At 41.4% G+C, this 25136-nt stretch overlaps 1 protein-coding gene across 1 annotated transcript; it reads right to left on the reverse strand.

Moving 5' to 3' along the window:
- Positions 1–4225: 4225 nt before the first annotated feature.
- LOC131327289 (uncharacterized) lies at positions 4226–13771 on the reverse strand. Its single transcript, XM_058360380.1, has 4 exons — positions 13347–13771; positions 13089–13218; positions 8338–8524; positions 4226–4660 (listed from the first exon to the last, which is right to left on the reverse strand). The coding sequence occupies exons 1-4, from the start codon at positions 13557–13559 to the stop codon at positions 4438–4440; spliced, it is 753 nt and encodes a 250-aa protein (XP_058216363.1). The 5' UTR covers positions 13560–13771; the 3' UTR covers positions 4226–4437.
- Between the last annotated feature and the right edge of the window lie 11365 nt (positions 13772–25136).

Consider the following 25136-nt stretch of genomic DNA (forward strand, 5'->3'; position numbering starts at 1 on the left):
CAAGCCCACAAATCACCGGCCAGATGTTCGATCATCCGAAGCTTTGTCGCCTGAAACACACCAATGCTCACCATACCAGACTGGAGAGAGAGATACACCGGAGGGTCGAGAGAGACTGGAGGAGGGGAAAGGGAGAGGAGGGTGGAGGGGGCGGCGGCCCCCTCCCCCAGATCTGGCATCAAATCTAATTCAGTAAAGTAAAAGGACACTCCGATCAGGTATCAAACTATTTTCGATTAACATGATTTTTCTTGTGGTTGAAGCTCTTGACGAGCTCTACAACATGAAGAGTTCCGATCATGAAAATAAAGTCAATACGAGACGTTATTCATCCAACTGAACGGTACAGTCTCCATAAGGGGATTGCAGAGAAGCCAGGTCGAATTGAAATTAGGTTGCTGGACACCTAAAATGGAACTGAAGGAGTAGTAATTTTGAATAGACATGTGCAGGGCATCATTCTTTCCAGAAATGGCAAGAAATTTACTAAAATATAAGATAATAATTTGTTGGGTGTAGACCAGTTAGTCGTGTAGCCCCTTTTGGGAATGAGAGGTCGCGAGTTCGATTCCTATGGATTGGAGATCAACCTCTTGTGGTAATACTAACTTCTAACCCCCCCACTAACTCCCGCTGATATATACAATGTTGACAAAAATAAATAAATTTAACTTATGAGTGTATGACGAGTTTTGTTCACCCTCTTTAAAAGAGGGTGAACATTACTCTCTTTCTTATTGGTTGAAATGGTGCAGGTCTCACCCGTAAAATACAAATTTTGATAAACATGACATCACTTTGTGGTGGGATTTACATCATTTCTATTGGATGATGCGGATTCCCAATGGTGTTGGTTCAAATTCCACTTAAGTCAAAGACTTGCACAGGTTACTCTTTGGTTCCCGAAAAGTTTGCTGGTGATAGCTGGTCCCTTGTTCTTTGTTGACGTGCGTGGCTTTACATCTTCATGCTTTGAAAATGTAAAGTGTATTGATGGCATGGGTTGGAGCCTATATAATGGCATTGAGGGAGAGTTTTTCGAGAGATCGAGAGAGAGAGGAAGAAAAACAGTTTGTGTGGGGGGCGGGGGCGGGTACACAGGGTTGTTGCTTCCCCAGGGTTTTTCTACCGTGAGTTTTGTGTGTGCAAGAATCAAGTCTTGTACTTAGGTGAAAGTGTGTTCTTGTATGAGCAAAGTGTATGAGGGTTAAGTGTGGGTTATTTCATACTAAAGTATACTTGTAAGAAAAATTCTCTTAGTGAAAGAACAGAATCCTCTCCGTAGAGTAGGCGTGTTATTGTCGAACCATGTAATTCTTGCGTGTCTCTCTATTTTATTTTTCATCGTACTTTCATTGGTTGCAATTATGGTTGTGTTTTGAATCTTGGTTCTTGGGTGCTTCCGCGTTTTATCCTAATAATTTCAACCAATAAGGAGGATGGTAATGTTCATCTTCTTTAAGCGGAGGGTGAACAAAGTTTTGGGAGATTAACTGAAATGAGGGATAAGAAGAAGAAATGGTAGAAGGGGAGATTAGTTAGGAAGGGATGATAGGGTTTGTAATTTATGTGGGTGGGGACATTAATGACTAGATAAGGGGAAAAAAATGTGTCAAATTACTTGCTTGTCCTTAGAAATTCTTTTTAATACCCAAATTATTTTTATGGCTATTAATAGGAGTATTAGTTATTCCTAGTTATTAAGAGAATTGATCTCGCACCAAAACTGAAGATCATAATTAAATTTTGGTATATTCTCAAGACATTCACTATAAAATCTCAATTAAAAATGTAATTTCAAACAACTTACATAAATATTACTCATTCCGTCCTATTTTATTTGTCCATTATTCCTTTTATTTCTTTTATGTCTATTGCATATATTTTTCACAAGGAGAGAGAGAGAGAGAGAGAGAGAGAGAGAGAGAGAGAGAGATATGGCGCGCATGGAACTTCTTGTGGAGAAATTTTTACATATCCCGGGTATAGGAGGGGTGGTGGTGTCCCCATCCGGTCCGTTATCAATTTTTCGGCCATTTGGAAAGGATCCCAAGGGCTATAAAATTGAAAATTGGGACCGGCTTAGCATTTTCCCAAACTAATTTGATGATTCAAGCTTATTATTCAGAAAATTTATCGTATGTGTTTATTATCCATGAAAAAAAGTGAGGTAATCATCCATCTTCATTTATTTGTATTGGTTTCAAGAGAATTAGACTATTAGATAACTACCTCCCATTTATCTTATAACAATTATGATTCATTCATTTTGGATAGCGATATCTAGCAATGTCCGATCAATTTGAACTCTTTTTTTTTTTTGCATACATAGAGACTTACAAAATAAACTGTTTGAATTCTATTTTAGATCACATAAGGTTCACATACAAACATCTCTCTATGATAAGAAAGGGAAAAGGAAAATAATGCTAGAAAATTAGTACTCCATACTGATGAGTAATACAGCACAGTTTCCAGCAATATATATATATATATATATATATATATATATATATATATATATATATATATATATATATATATATATATATATATCAACGAGCAGGAAAATAAGAGACCATGCAAAGTGCAATTGTGCAAACATAACATCCCACACGCAATAATTAAGACGTACGCCACAGTTCACATTAAAAACAAAAAGATCGTACGACACAGTTCAATCCATGGCCCACCCAGCTGATAGAGTTGACAAACTGATCAACTAAGAACAATTACCAAGTGCACGAAATTAATTACGTACGCCACTACAAAGGCAACCTTTTCAGCCACGCGCGGAGACGGAGAGACTGTTTCCGACTTGAAAATCATAACCACAAAGTCACAGATTCACGCTGGAACAATCTCACATTGCTCCCGGACCGTGCGCTTTTCTGTTCCGTAACGAACTCTACCATAATTCTACAATGGGTTTGGTTCAAATTCCTAATTACTTGCATGGGATTTTGAATGGGAAGCTTGGATAATTGTTTGAGATTAAATTCTTTCCGGATGAGGTGGAAATCTCGCGGTCTCCGCCACTCATTGTGGGTCCTACTGAGCATTTACTGCAATAATCTGAACCTTTCATCTTATAGAACTCGAAAAGTTATGTCCACGAAAAAAATTAGCTTAATCGGACATCAAGAACTATACCAAAATTTAAATTTTGATTTATAAAATTAACGGTCATAGACAGTTTAACTTAAAATCCTAAAGAGAGAATCAGGCCATCTGTTTTATAAACCAAAATTCAATTTTTGACTATTGATGTCCGATCAAGCTGATTTTTTGTGCAGACATTAATTTGCTGGCCCTACGAGATGAACGGTTCGGATTATTACAAAAAATACTCGGAACGGCCCACAATGGGCCGGGGCGGAATCCTCATCCGGACACAATGCATACTCTAATTGTTTGGTGGCAGGTTTCATACATGGCTATTAATGTCTAATGGTCACTAGTAGGTTTGTTTTTCCCATTTATGGGAATATCAAAGGTCTCCAACAATTTTCAAGCTTCTGGACTCTTCTCCCGTGCTCTATTTAAACCCAAGTGTTCTTGGTATTTGGCAATCAATATACGGCAGTGTATATTCGAGTTATGTGAGTGCAAGAGTCCTGTGCTTGGTGAGAGAGTGTGTTCTCATATGAGAGTGTGTTAAGGTTGGGTGTGGGCACTTTTATAAGAACGGGATCCTCTCAGTAGAGTAGGCATTTCACTTTTATTGCTGAACCATGTAAATCTTAAGTGTCTCTCTCTGTTTTATTTTCATCATACCTCCATTGGTTGCAATTGTAATTGTGTTTGAATCTCGGCATGTGGGTGCTTCTGCATTTAATCCCAACAACCACCTCATATAACCACATCATTGCCATAACCACTAGCACCGTCACCACCATAGTTTCCCAGGTCGCCATAACCTCTTGCACCACCGTTGTATTTCAGGTTGCAATGAAAAACAAGAGACTATTTTTCACAGGTCTTGCAACATGCGTAATGGAATTCAATACACATTTTAAGGATATCGATACACTTTCATTCGGATATCAATATATATCTTACATATTATCCACCGCCTAGTGGAGGTTGGTTAGCATTTTCCATTTTTCACAAATATACGTTTTTCTCATAAAATGTTTTCTTTTTTTGTCTGCCCCAGAAAGAAAACATTTCAGCCAAAAATGTAGCATAAAACCAATGATCAATTTGTGTTCATGCATCAATCTTTCTTGATCTAAAATCTTCCCTTTTCGCTTCGTTAACAGTAAAAACACAGTTCCAGGCTTCCAGCGATGTCAAAAACTTTTCCGGTAATTAAGACGCGCATAGATCGACAAATTAAGCAGCTCAAAGTACAACAATTATACAACTATCTACCAAACTTCTACATCGAGTTATATTACCCAGAAATCCCACCGCAATGCTCTTAAGATCCTGCTAATCAAACTGCTGCCGAAGCTGCATTTCGGTCTCACTCTTCCAAGTTGAATGAGATGACTGGCCTTTCATCCTCTTGTTCTTCTCCTTATCTTTGATGAGGGATCCTTTCTTCTTTGCAGCATCATTGTTTGGGTCCACAGGAGGGCGATCACCACATACTGGGCAGACCATTCCCCTTGCATTGGAGAATGTCTTTGGTATTCCACACTGCACGCACATCCTACAGACAGAAACCCATTTAAAACAACTGGAAAACAATTCACTGCCATGAATCAGACAGCCTAGAACATTTTCCATGGATCAGAAAGAAAAGAGGAAAAAACAGACAATCACATGCAAAAATTAAGTTATTAAGAGAATGCAGAGCAAGCTTGATTGCAAGAAATTAGTTGCATGAAACATGAGAGGAAGCATGTGCGGGGGAGCGAGAGTATATAAAAGAAATAGGAGCGTGCGAATCAATACATATATATTCATGTCAACGACTCAATTAGAAATAAGTACTCTAAAATTTTGTTGTTTTGTTAGTCTAACTATACATTAATAAATGTCAATTCCTAATTCACGCCAACTACAAATACTGCTTTAGCAAATCTAAGTAATTATTAGATTTAAGTTGAGCAAAATTGAGTTACTTTTCTAGTATCTTGTCATTACTTCGTATATTCTGTGTGTATCTTTTTGTTACTTTTCCTGTTAATCTACACGCTTGAAGAGTTCCATCCCAGTTGGGTTCAGGATCCTATTAAAGGAAGTGGGGTTAATACAAGATTCTGACTTGAGAGCATGCTAGCAAGGTTCTATGGTGGATTGGCTGCCCCAATACAGGATCAAGTGCAAGGACGAAAGCAAAACTGGGAGCAAGATATCTGACGGGTACTTCGAATATCATATGGATTCAAGCAGCCCAGGAGTGGCAATATACGAAGAGATTTATATACATGCATACTTGGATACATCTTAGAATTTTAACATCCAAAAAACACCATGCATTATAGCAGATTTTCAGTAGGTGTGTAAGGTTTCAATCATGGATCATATTCAACTCTTCCGGGTAAATGTAAATTGAATTTCAAATGCATTCCTCCTACTCTGAATCTGGATTGACTTTGTTGAATATATGAGTTTATTAGGCATATGCATTTGGATAAGCTGAATCTGAAGAACTCATCAATTAACAATTATCCCCAGAAAAGAGAGCATATAAGGGAGCTACAAGTCGCAGATTTTGCTTTGAAATACAAGCATAAATGAAGCTACAAGGCTACAAGTCAAGTAAACCACGATGGTTGTTTAGTTCTGCTAGTGCCACAATATGTGGACCCCACCAAAAAAAATGACTTTTTGTGCACAAGTGATGCAGACTGTAAATGACTTAGTCATCGGAGGAAGATTTTTGTCCAAGAAAGATTATTATTATTATTGTTGTTGTTGTTATTTTTATTATTAGTAATAGGAGGCACTTAATATTTAATTAGGTTATTTTTATGTTTGCTTTTATTTCCATTAGGGTTTGAGTCTATTAGGATATTTTTAAAGTTTCCTTCTATTTCCATTAGGGTTTTGAGTCTATAAATAAGACCTTCAACGATGTAATCGTCAGACTAGATTAATGAGAATTTGAGAATTAGGGTTTTGACACTTGTGTGTGCCTCTCTCCTCTTCTCCCTCTTTCTTGTCCGGCATCAATTGGTGTCAGAGCCCAACGCTCCGATCCATACTTCTCCTCTTCTCCCTCTTTCTTGTCCAGCGTCAATTGGTATCAGAGCCCATAGCTCCGATCCATACTTCTCCCTCTCTTTCTCTCTCTCTTCTTCAAGATACTATTCTCGGGTACTGTTCACAGTGCCCAAAACAACTGTCAAAACAGTCCCGAATCCAAAAGTTTTCCTTCCTAAAACCCTACCCTTTCATACATAAACCCTTAAAGTCCCGCATTCTTAACCCACTTTTGCACCACAAAATTCTTCTCCAGCCATAACCATGTTTACCAATGCTGAGTTGAACTCAAAAAATTGATGGTCTATATCAAGAACAACAAGGCTCGAAGAAATCTGTGGAAGAGATTAAAAAGGCACAACAAGTATTGAATGAAGATATTGCGCAGATAAAAGCTCTTTTGAAAAAATTTGTAGCTACGGGTTTGGAAAGAAAACTGAAAGATAAAGATCAAGCTAGTGGGTCTGTGAGTGTTCCTCTTCTACAAATTAAGGGCATTGTCAATGACCAAGAAGAAGTAATCGAAGAGAAGGAAAATCCGACGAAAGACGCGATTTATCAAAACAAGTGCTTCTTGACGATGAAAGTGCACCCAAATTATTAAATCTCTTTGACTACCCACGAACATATTTCTTTAGCTCAAAAAGGATTGATTTTATTGGCATTGAAGATTTTGTTTCCATTATCAAGCTGGATATCGTCAGCGATATACTGACCAAGATTACTTGGAACCAGAAGCAAATCAAGAAGCTGCCATATTCAAAGTACTTAATCTGTTGGCATGAACGAGTGCAATATTTAGACTTTAACTCGAACTTGAGGACGAGTTCTTTTTCTGTGTTGGGGAGAATGATGCGGACTGTAAATGGATTAGTCGCCGAAGGAAGATTTTTGTCCAACAAAAAATTATTATTATTATTATTGTTGTTATTTAATTATTAGTAATAGGAGGCACTTAATATTTAATTAGGTTATTTATAATGTTTCCTTTTATTTCCATTAGAGTTTTTTGAGTCTATAAATAAGACGTTCAACAATATAATCATCAGACTTGATTAATGAGAATTTGAGAATTTGGATTTTGACCCTTGTGTGTGCCTCTCTCCTCTTCTCCCTCTTTTTCTTGTCCGGCATCAACAAGTGTGTGTCGGCCTCACCCAAAAACATGTGAGTGTGTGTAATTAGAATTTTCCTAGATGTTTAATTGCAGAAGTGTATTCCCAAGGGGGCCACAGAGTTCTTTGGGCCTCACAAAATAGGGTTGTTTACAGCAGGTCAATCATAACTTTAAAAGTTCATTTCTTCATTTGAATATTCCATCAAGAAGCTGAAATTTCAATCCCACGGATCAAAAAATAAATTAAATATTAGCACCCAGATAAAGAAGGTTCCACATTTCTTCTCACACCTAGAATAGTCAGAAGCAACTACTAAAAATTAGTCAACAATATAGTCATATGAATACTTACCTTTTTCATCCTCTTAATAAATCATACTGTAGTATAAATGTTTACATACGAGTCATTAAAAATGCTATAGCATCCAACTCCAAACCAATTGGCAAGGAGTGGAGAGGCCGTCCAGGCTCATATACTAGTTTTGGAGGAGATAATTAACCAATGTGGGACAAACTCCAAGACTTCCCCGCACGTGCAACCCCCGACTCGCACGTAGAGAGGTAAACAAACGATCCATAACACTTGGATCACAACAAATAACGGTGCACTTATGGCACAAACAAGGAGGAACAAATTCTCCCAAAGCCTAGCTCTGATACCATGTTAAAGCATCCAACTCCAAACCAATTGGCAAGGAGTGGGGAGGCTATCCAGGCTCATATACTAGTTTTGGAGGAGATAATTAACCGATGTCGGACAAACTCTAACAAAGACACTAGACACTCTTACACCGAGGGCTACACACATACACACAACTCACGAGAGAATTCCATCCCAAGTAGAATATTTATAATTGATCTTTGTAAATTAGCTCAACTCTTAACCAAGACCACCTTTTTCTAAATATACCACTGCATGTAGGGAAAAGTACACAGGGCGTACATGAAGAGAGAGAGAGAGAGAGAGAGAGAGAGAGAGAGAGAGAGAGAGAGTTTAAAGAGTTTAAGCTGTTTTGAAGCTGGATGGATGTTAGAACTCCGCTTAGAAGAATAAGATGTACCTCAGAAGTTCAGCGGCATCTTCAGCATTTGGATTGGTGGCAGTTGCCATTCGCTTGACTCCTCCTTGTGCTGTGCTCAATAAACCATCAAGTTGAACAGCTGGTGTTGGAGGAGTGTTTCCCTGGATATCACTTCTTACTCGCTCATGAATTCCAACAAGAAGGGGTTTGGCCTCCATTACAGCACCTGAAAACAACATAACAGCAAATTTCAAGATATTAAATTGCAGTCAAAATGCATGGACAAAGGAAGAAATTTCCAGACACTGAAAACTCATATATGCAGTCTGAAATGCTAATAATGTATGGGAATTAAAAGCTACAACTACTCCATCACATTAAGCATATGCATTTTTCTCTAGCTTGAACCCATTGACACATCAGCAGCTGAAGCAACACTTTCAGTTCTGCCCCCAAAATGGAAATTCATCTACTCTGTTACTAATTGAAGTACGTCAACTTTGTAACTAACCTAAAGACAACGAACTGTCTTATGGATGTAAAGAGCTAATCTTACCGAACTGTCTTATAGATGTAAAGAGATAATCTTCCCGAACTGTCTTATAGATGTAAAGAGTCTAAAGACTAGTCTTAGGCTCTTAGCAAACTTCTTATAAACGTAAAGTTGGTAAGACGATATGTTTTGAGTCATAATTATACCCTATAAAGAAATCCAAAACCACTCAAGGAAGGTCATGAAACAACTCGAGACCCCATTACATCAATTGAAAACAGAAGAAAAGGTTCCAAACAACATCATCCTTAGTATATAAAATAGGAACAAGAATGTCAACAGAATCTTGGTGTTGAAAACTACATCTTGGAATGCACTATTCCAAGTAATATACGGCCTCGTTTGATTTGCCGATTGAAACAGGAGGGATCAAGAGTCCTGGGATTGGTAGTCCGTGGACTCTTTGTCCTGGTGCTAATTTTGTTGGGAATACTAGACAATGCCATGGTCAATTCACATGGGATTAATTTCGGGATATCCCATTCAGTTCGATCGAAGTTACCTCCATCAAATTTGGAACCTAATCACGAAGTTCCTCCAGCTAAATAGAGAGAGAGAGAGAGAGAGAGAGAGAGAGAGAAGAAGAAGAAGAAGAAGAAGAAGAAGACCACGTAACGAGAAGTAGGGTTGTTTAGATCGCCATCAATTACCAAAAAAAAGGGTTGTTTCGATGTTCGATGGCATTTCTGTAATTTTTCAGTCCTCAATCCTCATTAAAATGGGTCTTCCGTGTTTTTTAGTCTGCGATAACAATTACCCTGGGATAACTTAGTACACCACATATAGGTATTAAAAAAACACCAGTTTTATTAATCCGGGACGGCTTCTTGAGAACCAAATGTCGGATAACACAGGATTAATCCGAGGCGTCTAATCAGTGATTAAACAAGGTATACAAGTACAGTACGATTAATAAAACTGGTGTATGTGCTATCAAACGCACTCGACATAGATCAAGCAAAAAAAAAAATCTCAAGACGTTCCTTTTAGATTTCAAGCAACCCCTAAATTGTACCTACAAAACAAAAGCATGTTTTCCAACAACCTAAATCAATGCAAGTACTGCCCGCCACCTCACGAGGCAAAGATTCATCCCTTGGGGCTGACCCCAGAGTATATCCCCCATAATAAGCTGGTAAGTTGGGACAACAAGAGTGCACTTAGGCACCCACTCGTCCCAACTAGTTTCACGACTGCCGATCAAAAAAAGAAAGAGGGAGAGGTGTGCAAATTAAAGAAGCCTCTTTACGGGTTGAAGCATTCACCTAGAGCTTGATTTGGTAGATTTTCAAAGGCTATGTTGAGGTTTGGTTACAAACAGAGTCATGCAAATCATACTATGTTCATCAAAGGAGGTGCTGGTAAGATTGTTGTCCTTATTGTTTATGTTGATATAATAATGACAGACAATGATGTAGATGAGATTCTCAATCTTAAGTCTAGTCTTGCTCAAGAATTTGAGATTAAGGATTTGGGACCACTGAGATACTTTCTTGGAATGGAAGTGGCAAGGTCTGATAGAGATATTTTTATCTCCCAACGGAAGTATATACTTGATCTTTTGGAAGAAACAGGTATGTTGGGTTGTAGACCTGCAAATTCTCCTATTGAGGCAAATCATCATCTTAGTGGAGATGTGGGGGAGCGCACTGATAAGGAGATGTATCAGCAACTTGTAGGTCGCCTAATATACTTAGTTCACACCCGACCGCATGTTACTTATGCAGTGGATGTTGTTAGTCAGTTTATGCATGACCCTCGTACTTCACATTTGGATGCAGTTTATCATATCTTGGGGTATCTCAAATTAGCTCCAGGGAAATGAATTATGTTCTCCAATCATGGTCACTTGCGGTTGGAGGCATTTACTGATGCTGACTGGGCTAGTTATGTAGATGATAGACGCTCTACTTCTGGCTATTGTACGTTCCTGAGGGAAATTTGGTTACTTGGAGAAGTAAGAAGCAGTCAGTGGTCGCCAGGTCTAGTGCAAAAGCTGAGTATAGAACAATGGCACATGGTGTTTGTGAGCTCCAAATCTTATTACATGATTTGAGACTTTTTGATAATGGTCCTATGAAACTCTACTGTGACAATAAAGCTACCATAAACACTGCTCATAATCCAGTTCAACATGACAGAACGAAGCATATAGAGATTGACAAACATTTCATCAAGGAGAAGCTAAGCGAGGGTTAGATATATATGCCTTTTGTGAGATCTGAAGATCAATTAACTGACATATTCACAAAAGGACTTAGTAGCAAGAGTTTCCACCCTTTTGTGTTCAAGTTGGGCTTGATTGATATCTTTGCACCAACTTGAGGGGGAGTGTTAAGTTATGGGTGTAGTGTGCTATTAGTTTATAATTAATCTCTTATGTAAATAAATTAGTAGATAAAGGTGTAGTGTGTAATTAATTCTTTACTCTTGTATAACTTAACGTAATGAGAAAATAACCCTAATTTTTGGGGTCTCAATTCCATTGTCCAATTTTACAGAAATAATTTTTGTAGGAGTTTAAATTGTTTGGGGCTGTTTACAAAAAACAAAAGAAAAAAAGAATCACAATTTCCAAGACATGTAGGTAGTAAAATAATAACCTTGGATCCCAATTCCATGACTAGTGGCGGGGTTCCCAAAATCTGATAAAAAGAATTCAAATTCCACTCTAATAGCATTAAATTGAATTTGAAGGAGGGCAAATAGGGACAGTTGGTTCCTTTTTATGTTGACTTTACAAATTGGACATACAATTTGGAACATCCAAAAAAGGAAAGTTAGACCATCAAATAAGAACGCAGGGAGTATTTCAATCTCGAACTTGTGGAGGGCAAGGACAAGACAAGGAATGCTCCATCATTAGGTAAAGAGAACATCATAAAATTCCTTAGGGTTTTTTTTTTTTTTTTGATAACTCAGAGTGTTCTTGCGCATCTCGACTAATTATGGAGACAATCCCACCATCCACTAGCGAGGCCAATTAAAGCCGGGACAAAGCCACTAGAAAAAGAGTTGAGAGCACCTGGGTGGTTTCGAACCTGAATTCTTAACTTTTCCTAACCCTCCTCAAGTGATAATGCATCAACCAACTAGCAAGACTAACGAATAAAAAATACATTTTTATGGTTGGACAACTGGCATCCACTTGGCCCTCTTTTTGCTAGGTTTGGATCCAAAGTTGTCTATAATTTGGGCAGGAACCTTCATGCCAAAGTTGATACCATAATTGTACATCACTCTTGGCAATGGCCAAGGGGTAGAAATGCTGTGACTACGGACATTAGGAGGGCCACCCCAGCTACTTTTGTTCCCCATCCATCTCAGGAGGACACAGTTATTTGGAACCTCACATCTGATAGGAAGTTCTCTGTTAAGTCAGCTTGGAATGCAATTAGAAGGCAGCATTCTAAAGTTAGCTGGTTCAAAATTATTTGGTTTAAGCACCATGTTCCTTGATGGACTATCATCCAATGGCTAGCACATCTAGGGAGACTTGCTACTAAGGATAGGCTCCTTAAGTGGGGTATGGCTATGAATGATCAGTGTGTTCTATGTTCTGCTTCTGTGGAAACCCATGAGCACCTCTTCTTTCACTGCTCTTTCTCTTCTCAACTTTGGAAATCATTGCAAAAAGACCTGAAGTTTCAATGCCCCTTCAATGGACTGCCCCAAATCATGGTCTGGATGTTTCAAGTTAACAATGGCCCACAGTTTTCGTGCTCATTATCAAAGGTTGCTTTGGCTGCTCTCCTTTACCATATTTGGAGCGAAAGGAATGGCAGAATCTTCAAAAGCTTTGGGAGCTCTGTTCAACAATTGGAGATCACAGTCCGAACTGATATCCGTGCATGTGTTAGTTCTTGGCGAGGAGTCAAGAAGTCAGCCCCTAACATGGCTCTTTGTTCTCGGTGGAATGTGCCGGCTAAAGTTTTTGATAGCATGTAATTTTTTTTTGTTGGTTCCTTTTCTTTGTTCTGTTTTCAAGCTTTGATTGATGTCCATTTGTATGGTTTTGTTTGACAAAGGGTATGCCTTGTCTTGTGTAATGTGGTTTGTTTTTATAAAATTTTACCTTACCCAAAAAAAAAAAAAAAAAAAAACACTAACGAATAACAACAAATCAATTTCAAAACCTCCCAGGTGCTATCAACAAATCAATTTCAAGACAAACGAATAACAACTAAAGGACTACAAAGTTCAATTTCAAAACTAAAAACAGCACAGAACTAAATACCGGCGGGTAAATCCTTCTTCTCTTTCCGATTCCTCCTACGCCCATGCCGCCACCGGGGTCCACTGCCGTCTCCCGTCGCCAAGCCCGGTTCTTCCACGCAACTGTTCAGAAACCCCGGCGGCCCCGAAACCTACAATTAATCACAACAATCAAACACACAATATCAGTTCGACTTTCGATCCAAATTTTGCCGAACTACCAAAAGAAGAAGAAATATTAAAAGGAGAAAAAGAAAAATAGTGGGGGAAGATTTATTACTTCAGAGAAAGCGTCGAAGGCCGAGGGGAGAGAGGAGGAGGAGGAGGAGGCACCATTTGGGAGGTCGAACAAGGGTTTGGAGGCGTAATCGGAAACGGCGTTGTCGCGTTCGTCGTCTGAGGAGTTGTGGAAGTGGAGAAGGTCGTTTCGGGCTTCGTCGTCGACGTCGTCTTCTTCTGCGGAGGAGTAGGATTGGATGAGTGCTAAGCTCATTGTGGTTATTCCTTCGCAAGTCCAGAAAATCTATGAGCAGTCTCTTTTGTTTTTTTCTCGTATCAGTTGGGTTTGTTACCCCGGACGAAAAAGCTAGGGCACCGGGTCACCCCTTGACCGAAATGCATTGTTGGGTTCGCAAAATTCCACAAAAATAAGAGTAATTATTTGGGTATAGAGTAATTATTTGACGGGTTATTTCTTTCCCTAATTCGATTTTATAGTTGAGTTAGGTTTGTAATAATATAACTGTGGAATTCTTTGGATTGTTTCTCCCCCAATGGAGCTAATAGCTGAGATTGAGCTAGTAGTTTTGCACATATTAAAGTCTTTACTCGGCACCTTCGAGATCCATTTCGCAAACCACGCCCAAAGGGGATTGGAGTTCCCAAATCAAAATCAAACCCTCTATTGGCCTAGTAGTTGGGATTGGAGAATTGTGGGCTACTCGCCCGGCGGAGGGCGCCATCCGATTTTCATTTTATGAAAATACTTGCAAAAGGCGCGTTCAATTTGGAGTCACTACCCGGATTTTAATGGTTTGCCACCTGAGAAACCAAACTCGAATGACATCCGTTGTTTTTATTTTGGAAAAGGCTTTATTTCTTTTACCGGTCTGTCATAACCAAAGACAACGTAGGTTAGGGAGCCATGTTATGAGAGAGAAAAGGTTTTAAGGCACCCCCCTCGTGCGACACGAGGATTGGTCTCTACTTAGTGCTCATGGGGATTTCGAAATTATTTTGCCTTTTGACTCTTAAAACAAGTAGGGAGGGGGAACAATAATGGGGAATGAAAAAGTAAACACGTTGTTTGTGAGTATATGTATGCCCGTGCACAGTGTACAGTTTAGGATGATAAACATGAGATGGCAGAATATACAACAAAACAAAAAGCTGCTACTGCTAATATTGTTGAGCGCTCAGCTATGGACCTGAGCGCTCAAGTTCTCCTGAGTCCAGAAGTTTTGAACTCCTATTTTGTGTACAATAATGGCCAACCGAACTCTAAGTTAGTATGAGGAACTGACCTGAGCCCGATGGCTCCCCTCAGGGTAAAGAAAACAGTAGCCCGAAATGGCTTTCTACCTTTGTTAGATTGAACAATGCCTTCTTTAGATTTGAAAGTTTGTTTTTGAAGTGGGAGAGGGTATTTTCTGGAAGAGCAATACAGATTTTAGATATTTCTCTCTAAAAACTTGGTCTCTTTCTCTCTAGAAAATCAAATCCTTCCTCTAAAACACAAGCTTTGTATTTATAGAGAGATTTTGGTTCAAAGGGCGCTGGAAATCATCATGATGTTCAAAGGGAGTCCCATCATAGCTATTTTGGGAGAGGGGGAGTCGTGCTTGCATGGTCAAAATTAGCAAAGAGACCCTGCAGAAAGTGGGCTGATAGATATTCACTTTTGCAAGCCTGCGCAGCGAACTTGAGCGCTTAGGTTTGACCCTGAGCGCTCTGGTGATAGGCACGTGATATCATGGATATGAGCGCCTAAGTAGGGTGAATTAGCGAGTTAGTGGCGCGTTTTATCTCATTTTCCACTTGATGCCGTGTTTTGTCTTGTTTTGTGTTTTTGCTAATTTCACAGGAAAAAAGGCAATTTTTGCGCCAAGTTTGGATTGGGAGGCCGTGTTGGACGTCATTGTGGAAAGTCGTGACAGAGTTGTGAGGCGTCGGGTGCCAATATTTCATGCAAGGTCGTGAAAACCCCTTGAAGTATGGCGGTAGGGCTACAACGCAGACTCATACCCCTACGGATAACACTAGTCGCCGAGGGCTGCGAAGCAGAGAAACTCGTAGGGCTACAGCCCACTGTTGTAGCCCTACCGAAGGCCAAAATAGAAAAAGCAACCTCGTACGAAACTTCGTTGCAAAGCAACAGCTGTTGCCGACTGTAGTTGCAATTAAATTGGTATTTTCCCAATTTCAATTGGAATTAAATTTGGGGATTTCCAATTTAAGACTTTTGGGGATTAATATAAATACCTCCCCGGACTTCGTTTTTAGGGTTAGAACATTACGTAGCAGTTTTTTCTTACGTTCTTTTCCTTCCAGGGCTCTTTTTTTTTTAAGCTTTCAAGTTTTGTTCAAGTACTCGCACTTCGGTAACTCGTATTAATTTTCGTCCTTCATTAAAGTTGTTCGTTGGAACTTGTTTAATCTATTTCTTTTGTTTGTTTCGTATTCGGAGGCATGATTAATTCTAGGGTTTCTTTCTTTTTATTTTTAATAATGAGTGAGTAGTTTTTCTGAGGTTTGGTCGCTAGGTAAAGGCGCGCCGTGACCCAATTAGGATTCGTCTCGCAATTTTTCGCACATTAATTTAATTAAATAATTTAGTTGGTGAAAACTACATCCGTTGGACGAATCCGAGGCATTGCCAGAGCTCATGTGAGCAGGAACGGGGGATCAAAACCTGTTTGCTGCTGTGTACGGGACTAGCAACCATAGGATTCGCATCCTTCAGAGTTTCCAATTCTCCCTAAATTTAACTATTGTTTTAGAACCTTGAAAAAGCGAGCAGATTTTGATTGGGTAGCGAGCGCCGGATTCCCTACGACCATGCCTCTCTTTTTAATCATTTGAGCAAGTTATCTGTTAGTTGTAGTTAATTCATCAAATCGACAAGGGGTGGCTACCTAAGAGCTAATTTTAATACTACAACCCGAGATTGCACAACACACACATCACCGTCCTTAGTGGATTCGACTCCGGTCTTACCGGATATTGTGCTACGTCGGTCTCCGCCCTATGCTTGGGGCAACCCATTAATTTAGGACTAGGAAATCGTCAAGCATTTTTGGCGCCGTTGCCGAGGACGGTAACGTATGTTAAGAATTCAGGTAGTTATTTTTAGTTTCTTTAGTTGTTTCAAGTCAACATAGGTAGAGGAAAGCAATCCTCCATCGTAGGAAAGCAATCACCTCTAAAACCTAAGTACTATTGAGACAATACTAGGCGTCTCGTAGCCATTGAGAGAGTTCCAAGAGTAACTGTGGAGGAAGAATCTTTTAGCGACGAGTTGTTTGATATCGGTGGCTTGTTCGTGGATTTAATAATTGAGCCACCGATGGCAGAGCCACCGATGTCGATGCGTGCACACATGCATCCTGAGAGGACCACTCCTCTCGGTCCAATAGTTCTGCCAACCGAGACGGTAGAAGCACGTAATGCTTTCACCATAAAACCTAGCACGCATAATGCCCTTCCCCTGTTTTATGGGAAGGAGAATGAGGATCCGTATGAGCATGTCCGTTATTTTGAAGGGTTGGTGCGCACCTTGCCACCACTTCTCAGTGGGAGAATGCTTGCCTTAAGCTTTTCCCAGTCTCGCTCAAGGAATATGTGGATAAATGGTTGCGAATGCAGAAGCCACAGTCTCTCACGACGTGGGCTACTGTCTGAGATCTATTTTACAAGAAATATTTCTCGGAGAGTAAATCGAAGCACCTAACTCGCCAAATTCAGTTGTATAAGTAGAAAGAGGGCGAGTCATTTTTGAGGTGTTGGGAGAGGTTCAAGGACTTGCTTTTATCTTTGCCACACCACGGGTTTGCCAAACCCCAATTGGTGTCCTTTTTCTATTTGGGTTTGAATATTGCGACGACCCAACAACTTGAGTACCTCTGTAAGGAGGAGGATTTTCTAGATAAATCCCCGGATGATGTGTGGGACTTCCTCGACGAGTTGGTCGAGAAATACCGAAGTTGGGAACCTCCCGACCTCGGTGATAGGGCCATGGCTACGCAGGGACCCAGTGGGTCCGGCATTTTTCCCTCAAGTGTGCGAGAGCACAATGTCCAGTCTCAGCTGAATAAAATGGCTAAGCAATTAGAGGACTTGAAGTTTAAGCAAGTCTAGCAAGTCCATCAGGTGAGTGAGGTGAGAGTTGAGGAGGTTTGTGCCTTATGTGAGTGTCCAGGGCATTTAGTTACCGCTTGCCCCGCTTTTCCTATGGTAAAAGAGGCCTACCAAAGCAATCAGGTTGAGGTGAATGCAATAAACCAGCGTTGGGACCCGTATTCAAATACATACAATCCAGGGTGGGCCCAAAACCCACTTTTGAGTTGGAGGGATCAAAAAGCCCCGGTGCAACCCCAGGCACCACCTCAGCCACAAGTTCAGCAATTCCGGCCTCCTCAAGGCCAAATGACCTAGTTTCGTTACCCCCCTCAGCAGCAGCAGAGGTTTGGTCCTTCATCTTTTGGACCACCCCTGGTATTAACCATCCCCCGCGGGATAAGCAGACTGATGAGATGATGAAAGCTCTCATGCAGTCTCAAATTAGCTTTACTGAGCAAACCAAGCAGGCAATTGGTGACATTAGGAGCCAATTGACCCAGTTGTCGGTGGCAGTTGGACAAGTCTAGCAGAAGAAGGGAAAGTTTCCTTCTCAACCTCTAGTCAATGCCGCCGATACTCATTATGTGGGCGATTCTTCTGGCCTGAGTAATCAGTCTGGAAGAGGCTAAGGTGATCACCACTCTCAGAAGTGGGAAGGTGATCGACAAGGACTTACCTCCAAAGCAGAAATCTGTGCCACCCCTAGTGCCGATAGCTGTACCAACAATCATTCCAGACTTAGAGAGTGTTCCCGATGAGGAGAAAGAGGCGGAGTCTCCTGAAGTGGTGGCGCCTGCAACTGCGGCCCCCACGACTCCAACGCCACCTGTTGCTCCATATCCAAATCGCTTGGTGGCGAAGCCTAAGGTCAATGTGAACTTTCAAATGCTTGAATTGTTCAAGAAAGTTTAGTTTCCTATCTCTTTGATGGAAGCCATTGACGCAATTCCTCAGTCTGCGAAGGTCTTGAAGGATCTGTGTATGTCGAAGCAGAGAACTAAGAGTCAGGACAAAATGCTTCTGACGAAGCAAGTGAGCTCCATTCTCCAGGCGGAGATCCCCACCAAGTGTAAGGACCCTGGTTGTCCGACCATCCCTATAGCTATTGTGGGCCAAAAGTTTGATAAGGCTTTAATGGATTTAGGAGCGAGTGTCAACCTACTCCCCTATTCAGTATACTTAAAGCTTGGCTTTGGCGATTTTTGAGCCACACCGGTCATGCTACAGTTAGCTGACCGGAGTGTGAGAATTCCCAAAGGGGTGGTGGAAGATGTTTTAATTCAAGTGGACAAGTTTCTTTTTCCAATCGACTTATTGTCCTAGATACATGCCCAATACCAAAGGTCTTTGAGAAGACTCCTATCATCCTTGGCCATCCAGTTTTAGCCACCTCTAGTGCTGTCATGAATTGCAAAACTAGACAAGTCCAATTGTCGTTTGGAGACTTGAAAATGGAGGTGAATGTTTACAATGTTGATAGTCGGGTTGAGGATAATGAGGAGATATATGAGGTGAGTTTAATCGACACGCTGGTGCAAGAGCATGTTGATAGTGTGTTATATAAGGATCCTCTGGAGATAGCCTTAACCGCCGAAGAGGCGTCATTCTTAGATTCTCCAGAGGTAGGGAGTTTAATGGAGATGCTTGCAGTGAAGGATGTGTGTGGCGTCGCTTGGAACCCAGTTCTTGAGCCTCTGGGTGCCCCACCTCCTAAAGCTCTCCCATCGTCGGTCCAGCCGCCTAAACCAGAGTTAAAGCCTCTACCGGACACATTTAAGTATGCCTTCCTTAAAGGCGATGGTACTTTTCCGGTTGTGATCTCCTCATCCCTTGAGGCGGATCAAGAGGCTAAGTTGTTTGCCTTGCTGAGAAAGCATGTAGGCGCGATAGGCTGGACAATAGCTTATTTGCAGGGTATTAGTCCAACGGTGTGTACACACCGTATTTTTCTAGATGAGAACGTGAAGCCTTCTAGGCAACCTCAGCGTCGTTTGAACCCTAATATGAAGGAGGTGGTTCGGGCTGAGGTGCTGAAGCTCTTAGATGCGAGTATTATTTACCCGATAGCCCATAGTGAGTGGGTAAGCCCGGTGCAGGTAGTGCCTAAGCAGGCTGGAGTGACCGTTGTGAGAAACGGCGAGGGCGAGCTAGTGCTGACCCGTGTTCAAACCGGGTGGCGAGTTTGCATAGATTATCGGAAGCTCAATGCGAGCACCCAGAAAGACCACTTCTCTCTCTCTCATTCATTGATCAAATTCTGGAGAGGGTGGCTGGCTGGGCATTCTATTGCTTCCTGGATGGGTACTCTGGCTACAATCAGATTGAGGTAGCCATGGAGGATCAGGAGAAGACCACCTTCACGTGTCCTTACGGCACGTTTGCCTACCGTTACATGCCTTTTGGCTTGTGCAACGCTCCCGGCACCTTTTCAAGGTGCATGATGGAAATTTTTAGCGACATGGTAGAGAAGATCGTGGAGGTGCTTATGGATGACTTTTCAGTTTTTGGGGATTCGTTTGATGAATGCCTCGAGAACTTAGGAAAGGTCTTGCAACGGTGCGAGGAGAAACAACTTGTGCTTAATTGGGAGAAGTGCCACTTCATGGTGACCCAAGGGATTGTGTTGGGACACATTGTCTCATCCAAGGGTTTTGAGGTGGACAAGGCGAAGATTGATTTGATTGCTAATCTTCCTTCTCCCAAGACTGTCAAGGATGTCCGGTCTTTCTTAGGTCACGCCGGTTTTTACCGGCGTTTTATTAAGGATTTCAGTGCCATCTCCCGACCGTTGTGTCAGTTGTTGTCGAAGGATACACCTTTTGTGTGGTCTAACGCGTGTGAGGAGGCATTCAATACATTAAAGCGGAGTCTCACTACTCCGCCGATTGTTCAGCCTCCGGATTGGAGTTTGCCCTTTGAGTTGATGTGTGACGCCTCCGACTATGCAGTCGGAGCGATTTTAGGGCAGAGGCGAGGGAAAGATCCCTGCGTTGTTTTTTATGCGAGCAAGACGCTAAATGAGGCATAGATGAACTATACCACCACCGAGAAGGAGTTGCTCGCGGTGGTATTTGCCTTAGATAAGTTTCGGTCCTACTTGGTAGGGTCGCAGATTGTGGTTTTTACAGATCATGTGGCTTTCAAGTACTTAATGACCAAGTCGGACGCGAAAGCTCGCCTTATCCAGTGGATTCTTTTGTTGCAAGAATTCCACATTGTCATTAAGGATAAGAAAGGGGTCGAGAATGTAGTGGCCGACCACCTGTCTCGTCTGGAGTTTGAGGATCCCACCTCTCATCTCCCCATCGTGGATACTTTCCCTGACGAGCAGTTGTTCACTGCTAATACGTGCTCATAGTTTGCTGATATTGCCAATTATTTGGTGACTGCGCAAATTTCACCCCATTGGTCCACAACTGAGAAGCAACAGTTTTTGAGAGAGGTCCGGCAATATATTTATGATGATCCATATGTGTTCAAGTATTGCGCGAACCAGATAGTGCGCCGGTGTGTCCCCGAAACTGATCAAAGGGGATTTTAGAGTTTTGTCACACCGAGGCGTGCGGAGGTCATTTCTCCGCAAAGAAGACCGCCGCCAAGGTCAGTGAGTGTGGTTTCTATTGGCCGAGTCTATTTAAGGATGCGTACGTCTTTTGTAAGTCATGTGACTGATGTCAAAAATTAGGTAAAATTGGCTCGCAGAATATGATGCCCCTCCAGAACATTTTTGTGATAGAGGTTTTCGATTGTTGGGGCATTGATTTCATGGGCCCGTTTATGGGGTCATACGGTTATGAGTACATCCTCCTAGCGGTGGATTACGTTTCCAAGTGGGTTGAGGCAATTCCTACTAAGACCAGTGATTCTAAGGTCGTGCTAGAGTTCTTGCGAACTATTGGCATGCCACGTGCCATTATCTCTGATCAGGGCACACATTTTTGCAATAGATCTTTTGGGGCATTAATGAGCAAGTATGGCATCTCTCACAAGGTGTCTACTGCCTATCACCCTCAAACCAACGGTCAGGCTGAGCTAGCAGATCGTGAGATTAAGGGAATTCTAGAAAAGACTGTGAACCCAAATAGGAAAGATTGGTCACTTCGGTTGACCAATGCTTTGTGGGCGTACCGCACTGCTTACAAGACCGTGTTGGGTGCTTCACCCTACCGTCTCGTTTATGGTAAGGCCTGCCACTTGCCCGTTGAGATGGAGCATAAAGCCTATTGGGCCATTAAGTCGCTTAATGCGCGTTTGCCAAAGGCGGGTACCCATAAGAAGCTCCAGTTGTGTGAGCTCGAGGAAATTAGGAATGACACATATGAGAGCGTGAGTATTTATAAGGCTAAGGTTAAGGCGTATCATGATAGGAATATTCAGCGTAAAACCTTTAGTGTTGGTCAGAAAGTGTTACTGTATAACTCGCGCCTCCATTTGTTTCCGGGTAAGTTGAGGTCCCAGTGGGACGGTCCCTACTTTGTGAATAAAGTATATCCGAATGGTTCGGTAGATGTTTGTGACCCTAAGAATAGTAATATTTCCAAGGTTAATAGGCAGCATCTGAAACCATTTTTGGAATATGTGGAAGTAGGGGAACCTGATGAGGTTTTGGTCGATCATGTTTATTCGGACGACCCTGTTGTGTAGCCGTTGTGGCTATGTTCTGACGGGTAGCTTTTGCGTACCACTCTCTTCATTGAGAAATGGACCTAGCCCTTAGCAATAGGGGTACCCATCATTGACTTGGGTTTTATAGCTTCGCACACCGCTAATAAAATAAGGATCGTGTGCCCAGCTCCAGTTAGTAAGGGCAATTTTGTGTCGGTGACATTGGATTTTACTAAGTCATGTTGTTTTTGGCACAATTTATGTATATTTGTCTTTTATTTAGTTGTTCTTTATTTCTTGTCTTTTATTTAGTTGTTTTTGCTTCTTTTAAAAAAGAATAAAAAAAATAGATAATTGAAAAAAAAGAAAAACAATTAGCATCATGGTCTTGTATAACCACCCGTTCCTTGCCCACCGGCGAGAGACGGGGAGAAAAGTATGACACGTTGATCGCATGAAGATTTGGTGGAGTATTTTTCTTGTTATTTTTGTTTTGGGAGCCCGGATACCACGAATCGGGCGGTACTAATGTCTTTTGCAGGGTGCGGTGACTTGCCCGGCGGCCGGAGACAGGAAATTCCTCGAACATCGGCCGAGGTCATGGTAGTTGGCTGCCACCTGTAGGTCCATTTCTTCTCCATTATGTTTCTTTTGTGCCGTGTCTCCATGCTTTGGGGACATAGCATGCTTTTAGTTGGGGGGAGGGGTGTACTTTGTACACGTTCTCGTGGCGTTGCTAGGGGTAATTCTTAGTAATGATTTTTAATTTTTGATTTGTTGGGGATACGCTTGTTATGCTTGATTGTGTAATTAGATGAGCATGTTAGAATTAGCCGAAATTTTGGACCTGTTTAACTTAGATTCATGCATATATTTGGCGCCTTTGTGAACATGTTAGTGCTGTTGATTAACGTTGAGTAGGTGTCCCCACGTGGTTGATTTTGCATCTTGAAAAAAAAAAACATTCCCATGTTCTTTGTTTTTTTCCTTTCTCGCATTTGCGTAAAATAGTAGGCGTGTTTCATAATTGAATAGCTAAATGTTTTGCATGCATTTGTGAGAGTTGGTAACATACATAGGGGATGAAACAAGGCATTCTTTTATGATTAGACCACATACGAGTCCCATTGACCAATCTTAAACCAGTTCGAGTCAGTTCTTGAGTCTAGCCTAGGAAACCGGTGTGTGGGGTGGATCGTAGTTGGGGGGTTTAGCTCTGTGCATCATGGATGTCTCATTTGGAGTATCGTTGTTGTTGGAAGTGGTGTTGAAGAAGTTTTCTTGTGTGTCATGTTTTGGGAGCTAAAAGCGTTTGAAAAAAAAAAAACAAAACCCTTAGCCAAAAAAACAAACAAACAAAAGAAAAAAAAAAGAAGAGAGAGAGAAACGTGGCCAGCATGTCCAGCCTTACCCGTACCGCTACACACTTATTCTGTAGCGCTGCCGAAACCCATCCAATTTAAAAAAAATTGACGCTGTGCGGAATTAAAAAAGGGGCAGCCGGCCCTTTGCTTTTCATTCTCTCTCTCTCCTTCTTTCACTCTTTTATCTTCTTTACTTTTTCTCCAGGTAAACCCCAAAACTCCATAACCAAAAACTCTACCCTTCTCCATCAAAACCCTTCCAAACTCCACAAAAATCCACCAAACTTCACCAAAATCCTCCTTTTCCCCATCTCTACTACATATATCTCTCAAACCTTCAACAACAAAAAAAAAAAACCATATCTCCACTTTTCCTAAAATAAAAAAAAACAAACCCTAACCTTTTACCCACCAAATACATGGCACCCAAGAAGAGGGCAACCAAGGCGGAAAAGGGTAAGGTCACGGCAACTTCTATTCGTGCTAGTGGTCCGGACATTGAGCAAGAGCACAATCCGGAGGAGGGGCATGCACTGCGTGGCTGGGTTCGTAGGAGAAATCGGGAGCAAATTGCAAGGGACGAGCGGGTGGCTTGGGAACTCTCATGCAAGGGGCGTGGGGTCAAGGCTGAAAGGCACATTATCAAAGATGGGTTCCCACCGGACAATGTGGTCATTCAGGCAATCGTAGATCAAGGTTTGTCTTTTTGGATTGAGGAAAATCCTGGGTATAACATTGAACTAGTTGAGGAATTTTATAAAAATATTGTGTTGCCTAAGGCCGGGACTAACTTACATCCCGGGGCCTGCATTACCTCTAGGATCGGTAGGACGCCTGTGATAGTAACTCCTGATATCATTGCTACTAGGTTGAAATACAAGAGGCCTACGCGGCCTAAAAACTACCCAGCCCTTAATTTACAATTTGATAAGGAGGAGGTGTTTGATATGATGTATGAGAGTAAAAAGCATGGTATGATCCCACATCGGCCCGGTAAATTTAGGGCATCGTTCCGTTTGGCTAACCAGTTGGTGTGCTATAATTTAGACCCACGGGTGACCGAGGGTAAGCCTTCTGAGACCACGGGAAATTTGATGGTCACATTTTTGGCAGAGGATACAGTGTGTGAGGTCACGACCCTGACTCTAGGAACTTGTGTCGAGTCATCGTGACCGGCCAATGAGTCCTAGCGCTCATCCAGGCCTCTTCTTTTTTTCTTTTCTTTTTTGAAAATCAATTTGGAGACAATAGCTTGAGAAAAACATAACTATTTTATTTCAAAAACACTTATTAAGTTTTATTACAAAACCCAAGTCTTCTGAAAGAGAACATCTTTACAATATCTACACAAAAGTACAGCATGCATGTCCCAGGGCAGTAGCAACTCCATCTCTATTCTTCATTATCTGTGAAAATATTAGTTTTCATAAGCCGAATGCCTGTGTGAGATACAAATACCAAAGTTGCACGTTTTATACCATGGAAACAATTCTTAACATCAATGCTTGTATAATCTGAAACAAATAATCTTATGATGGTCATCCAACAGCCTAATCTTTCCGTAGGGGAGCGACCCCTCTTGCTGTGTGAAATGATCAAGTCACTGGCCACTAGGACCTTGTTCTTTCCGTCCGTGTAACTCCCTTCTGTGCTATGGTATCTTTTTAAGCGTCCCCCAAACTCGGGACAACTGTCTGGATGCATCAATAGGCCATCTCCTTTGTCTGACCGCTTCCATTTTCTAGCTTAAATTTTAGAGCGTC

This window comes from Rhododendron vialii, chromosome 5a (genome assembly GCF_030253575.1).
Source record: "Rhododendron vialii isolate Sample 1 chromosome 5a, ASM3025357v1".
Taxonomy (NCBI): domain Eukaryota; kingdom Viridiplantae; phylum Streptophyta; class Magnoliopsida; order Ericales; family Ericaceae; genus Rhododendron; species Rhododendron vialii.

Bases quoted from the DNA above. Each gene is read 5' to 3' on its own strand.
- LOC131327289 (XM_058360380.1), bottom strand. From the start codon at position 13,559: ATGAGCTTAGCACTCATCCAATCCTACTCCTCCGCAGAAGAAGACGAC. The intron at 13,219-13,346 runs GTAATAAATCTT...GATTAATTGTAG, and splicing joins CCTTCGACGCTTTCTCTGAA to GTTTCGGGGCCGCCGGGGTT. The intron at 4,661-8,337 runs GTACATCTTATT...TTCTGTCTGTAG, and splicing joins GATGCCGCTGAACTTCTGAG to GATGTGCGTGCAGTGTGGAA.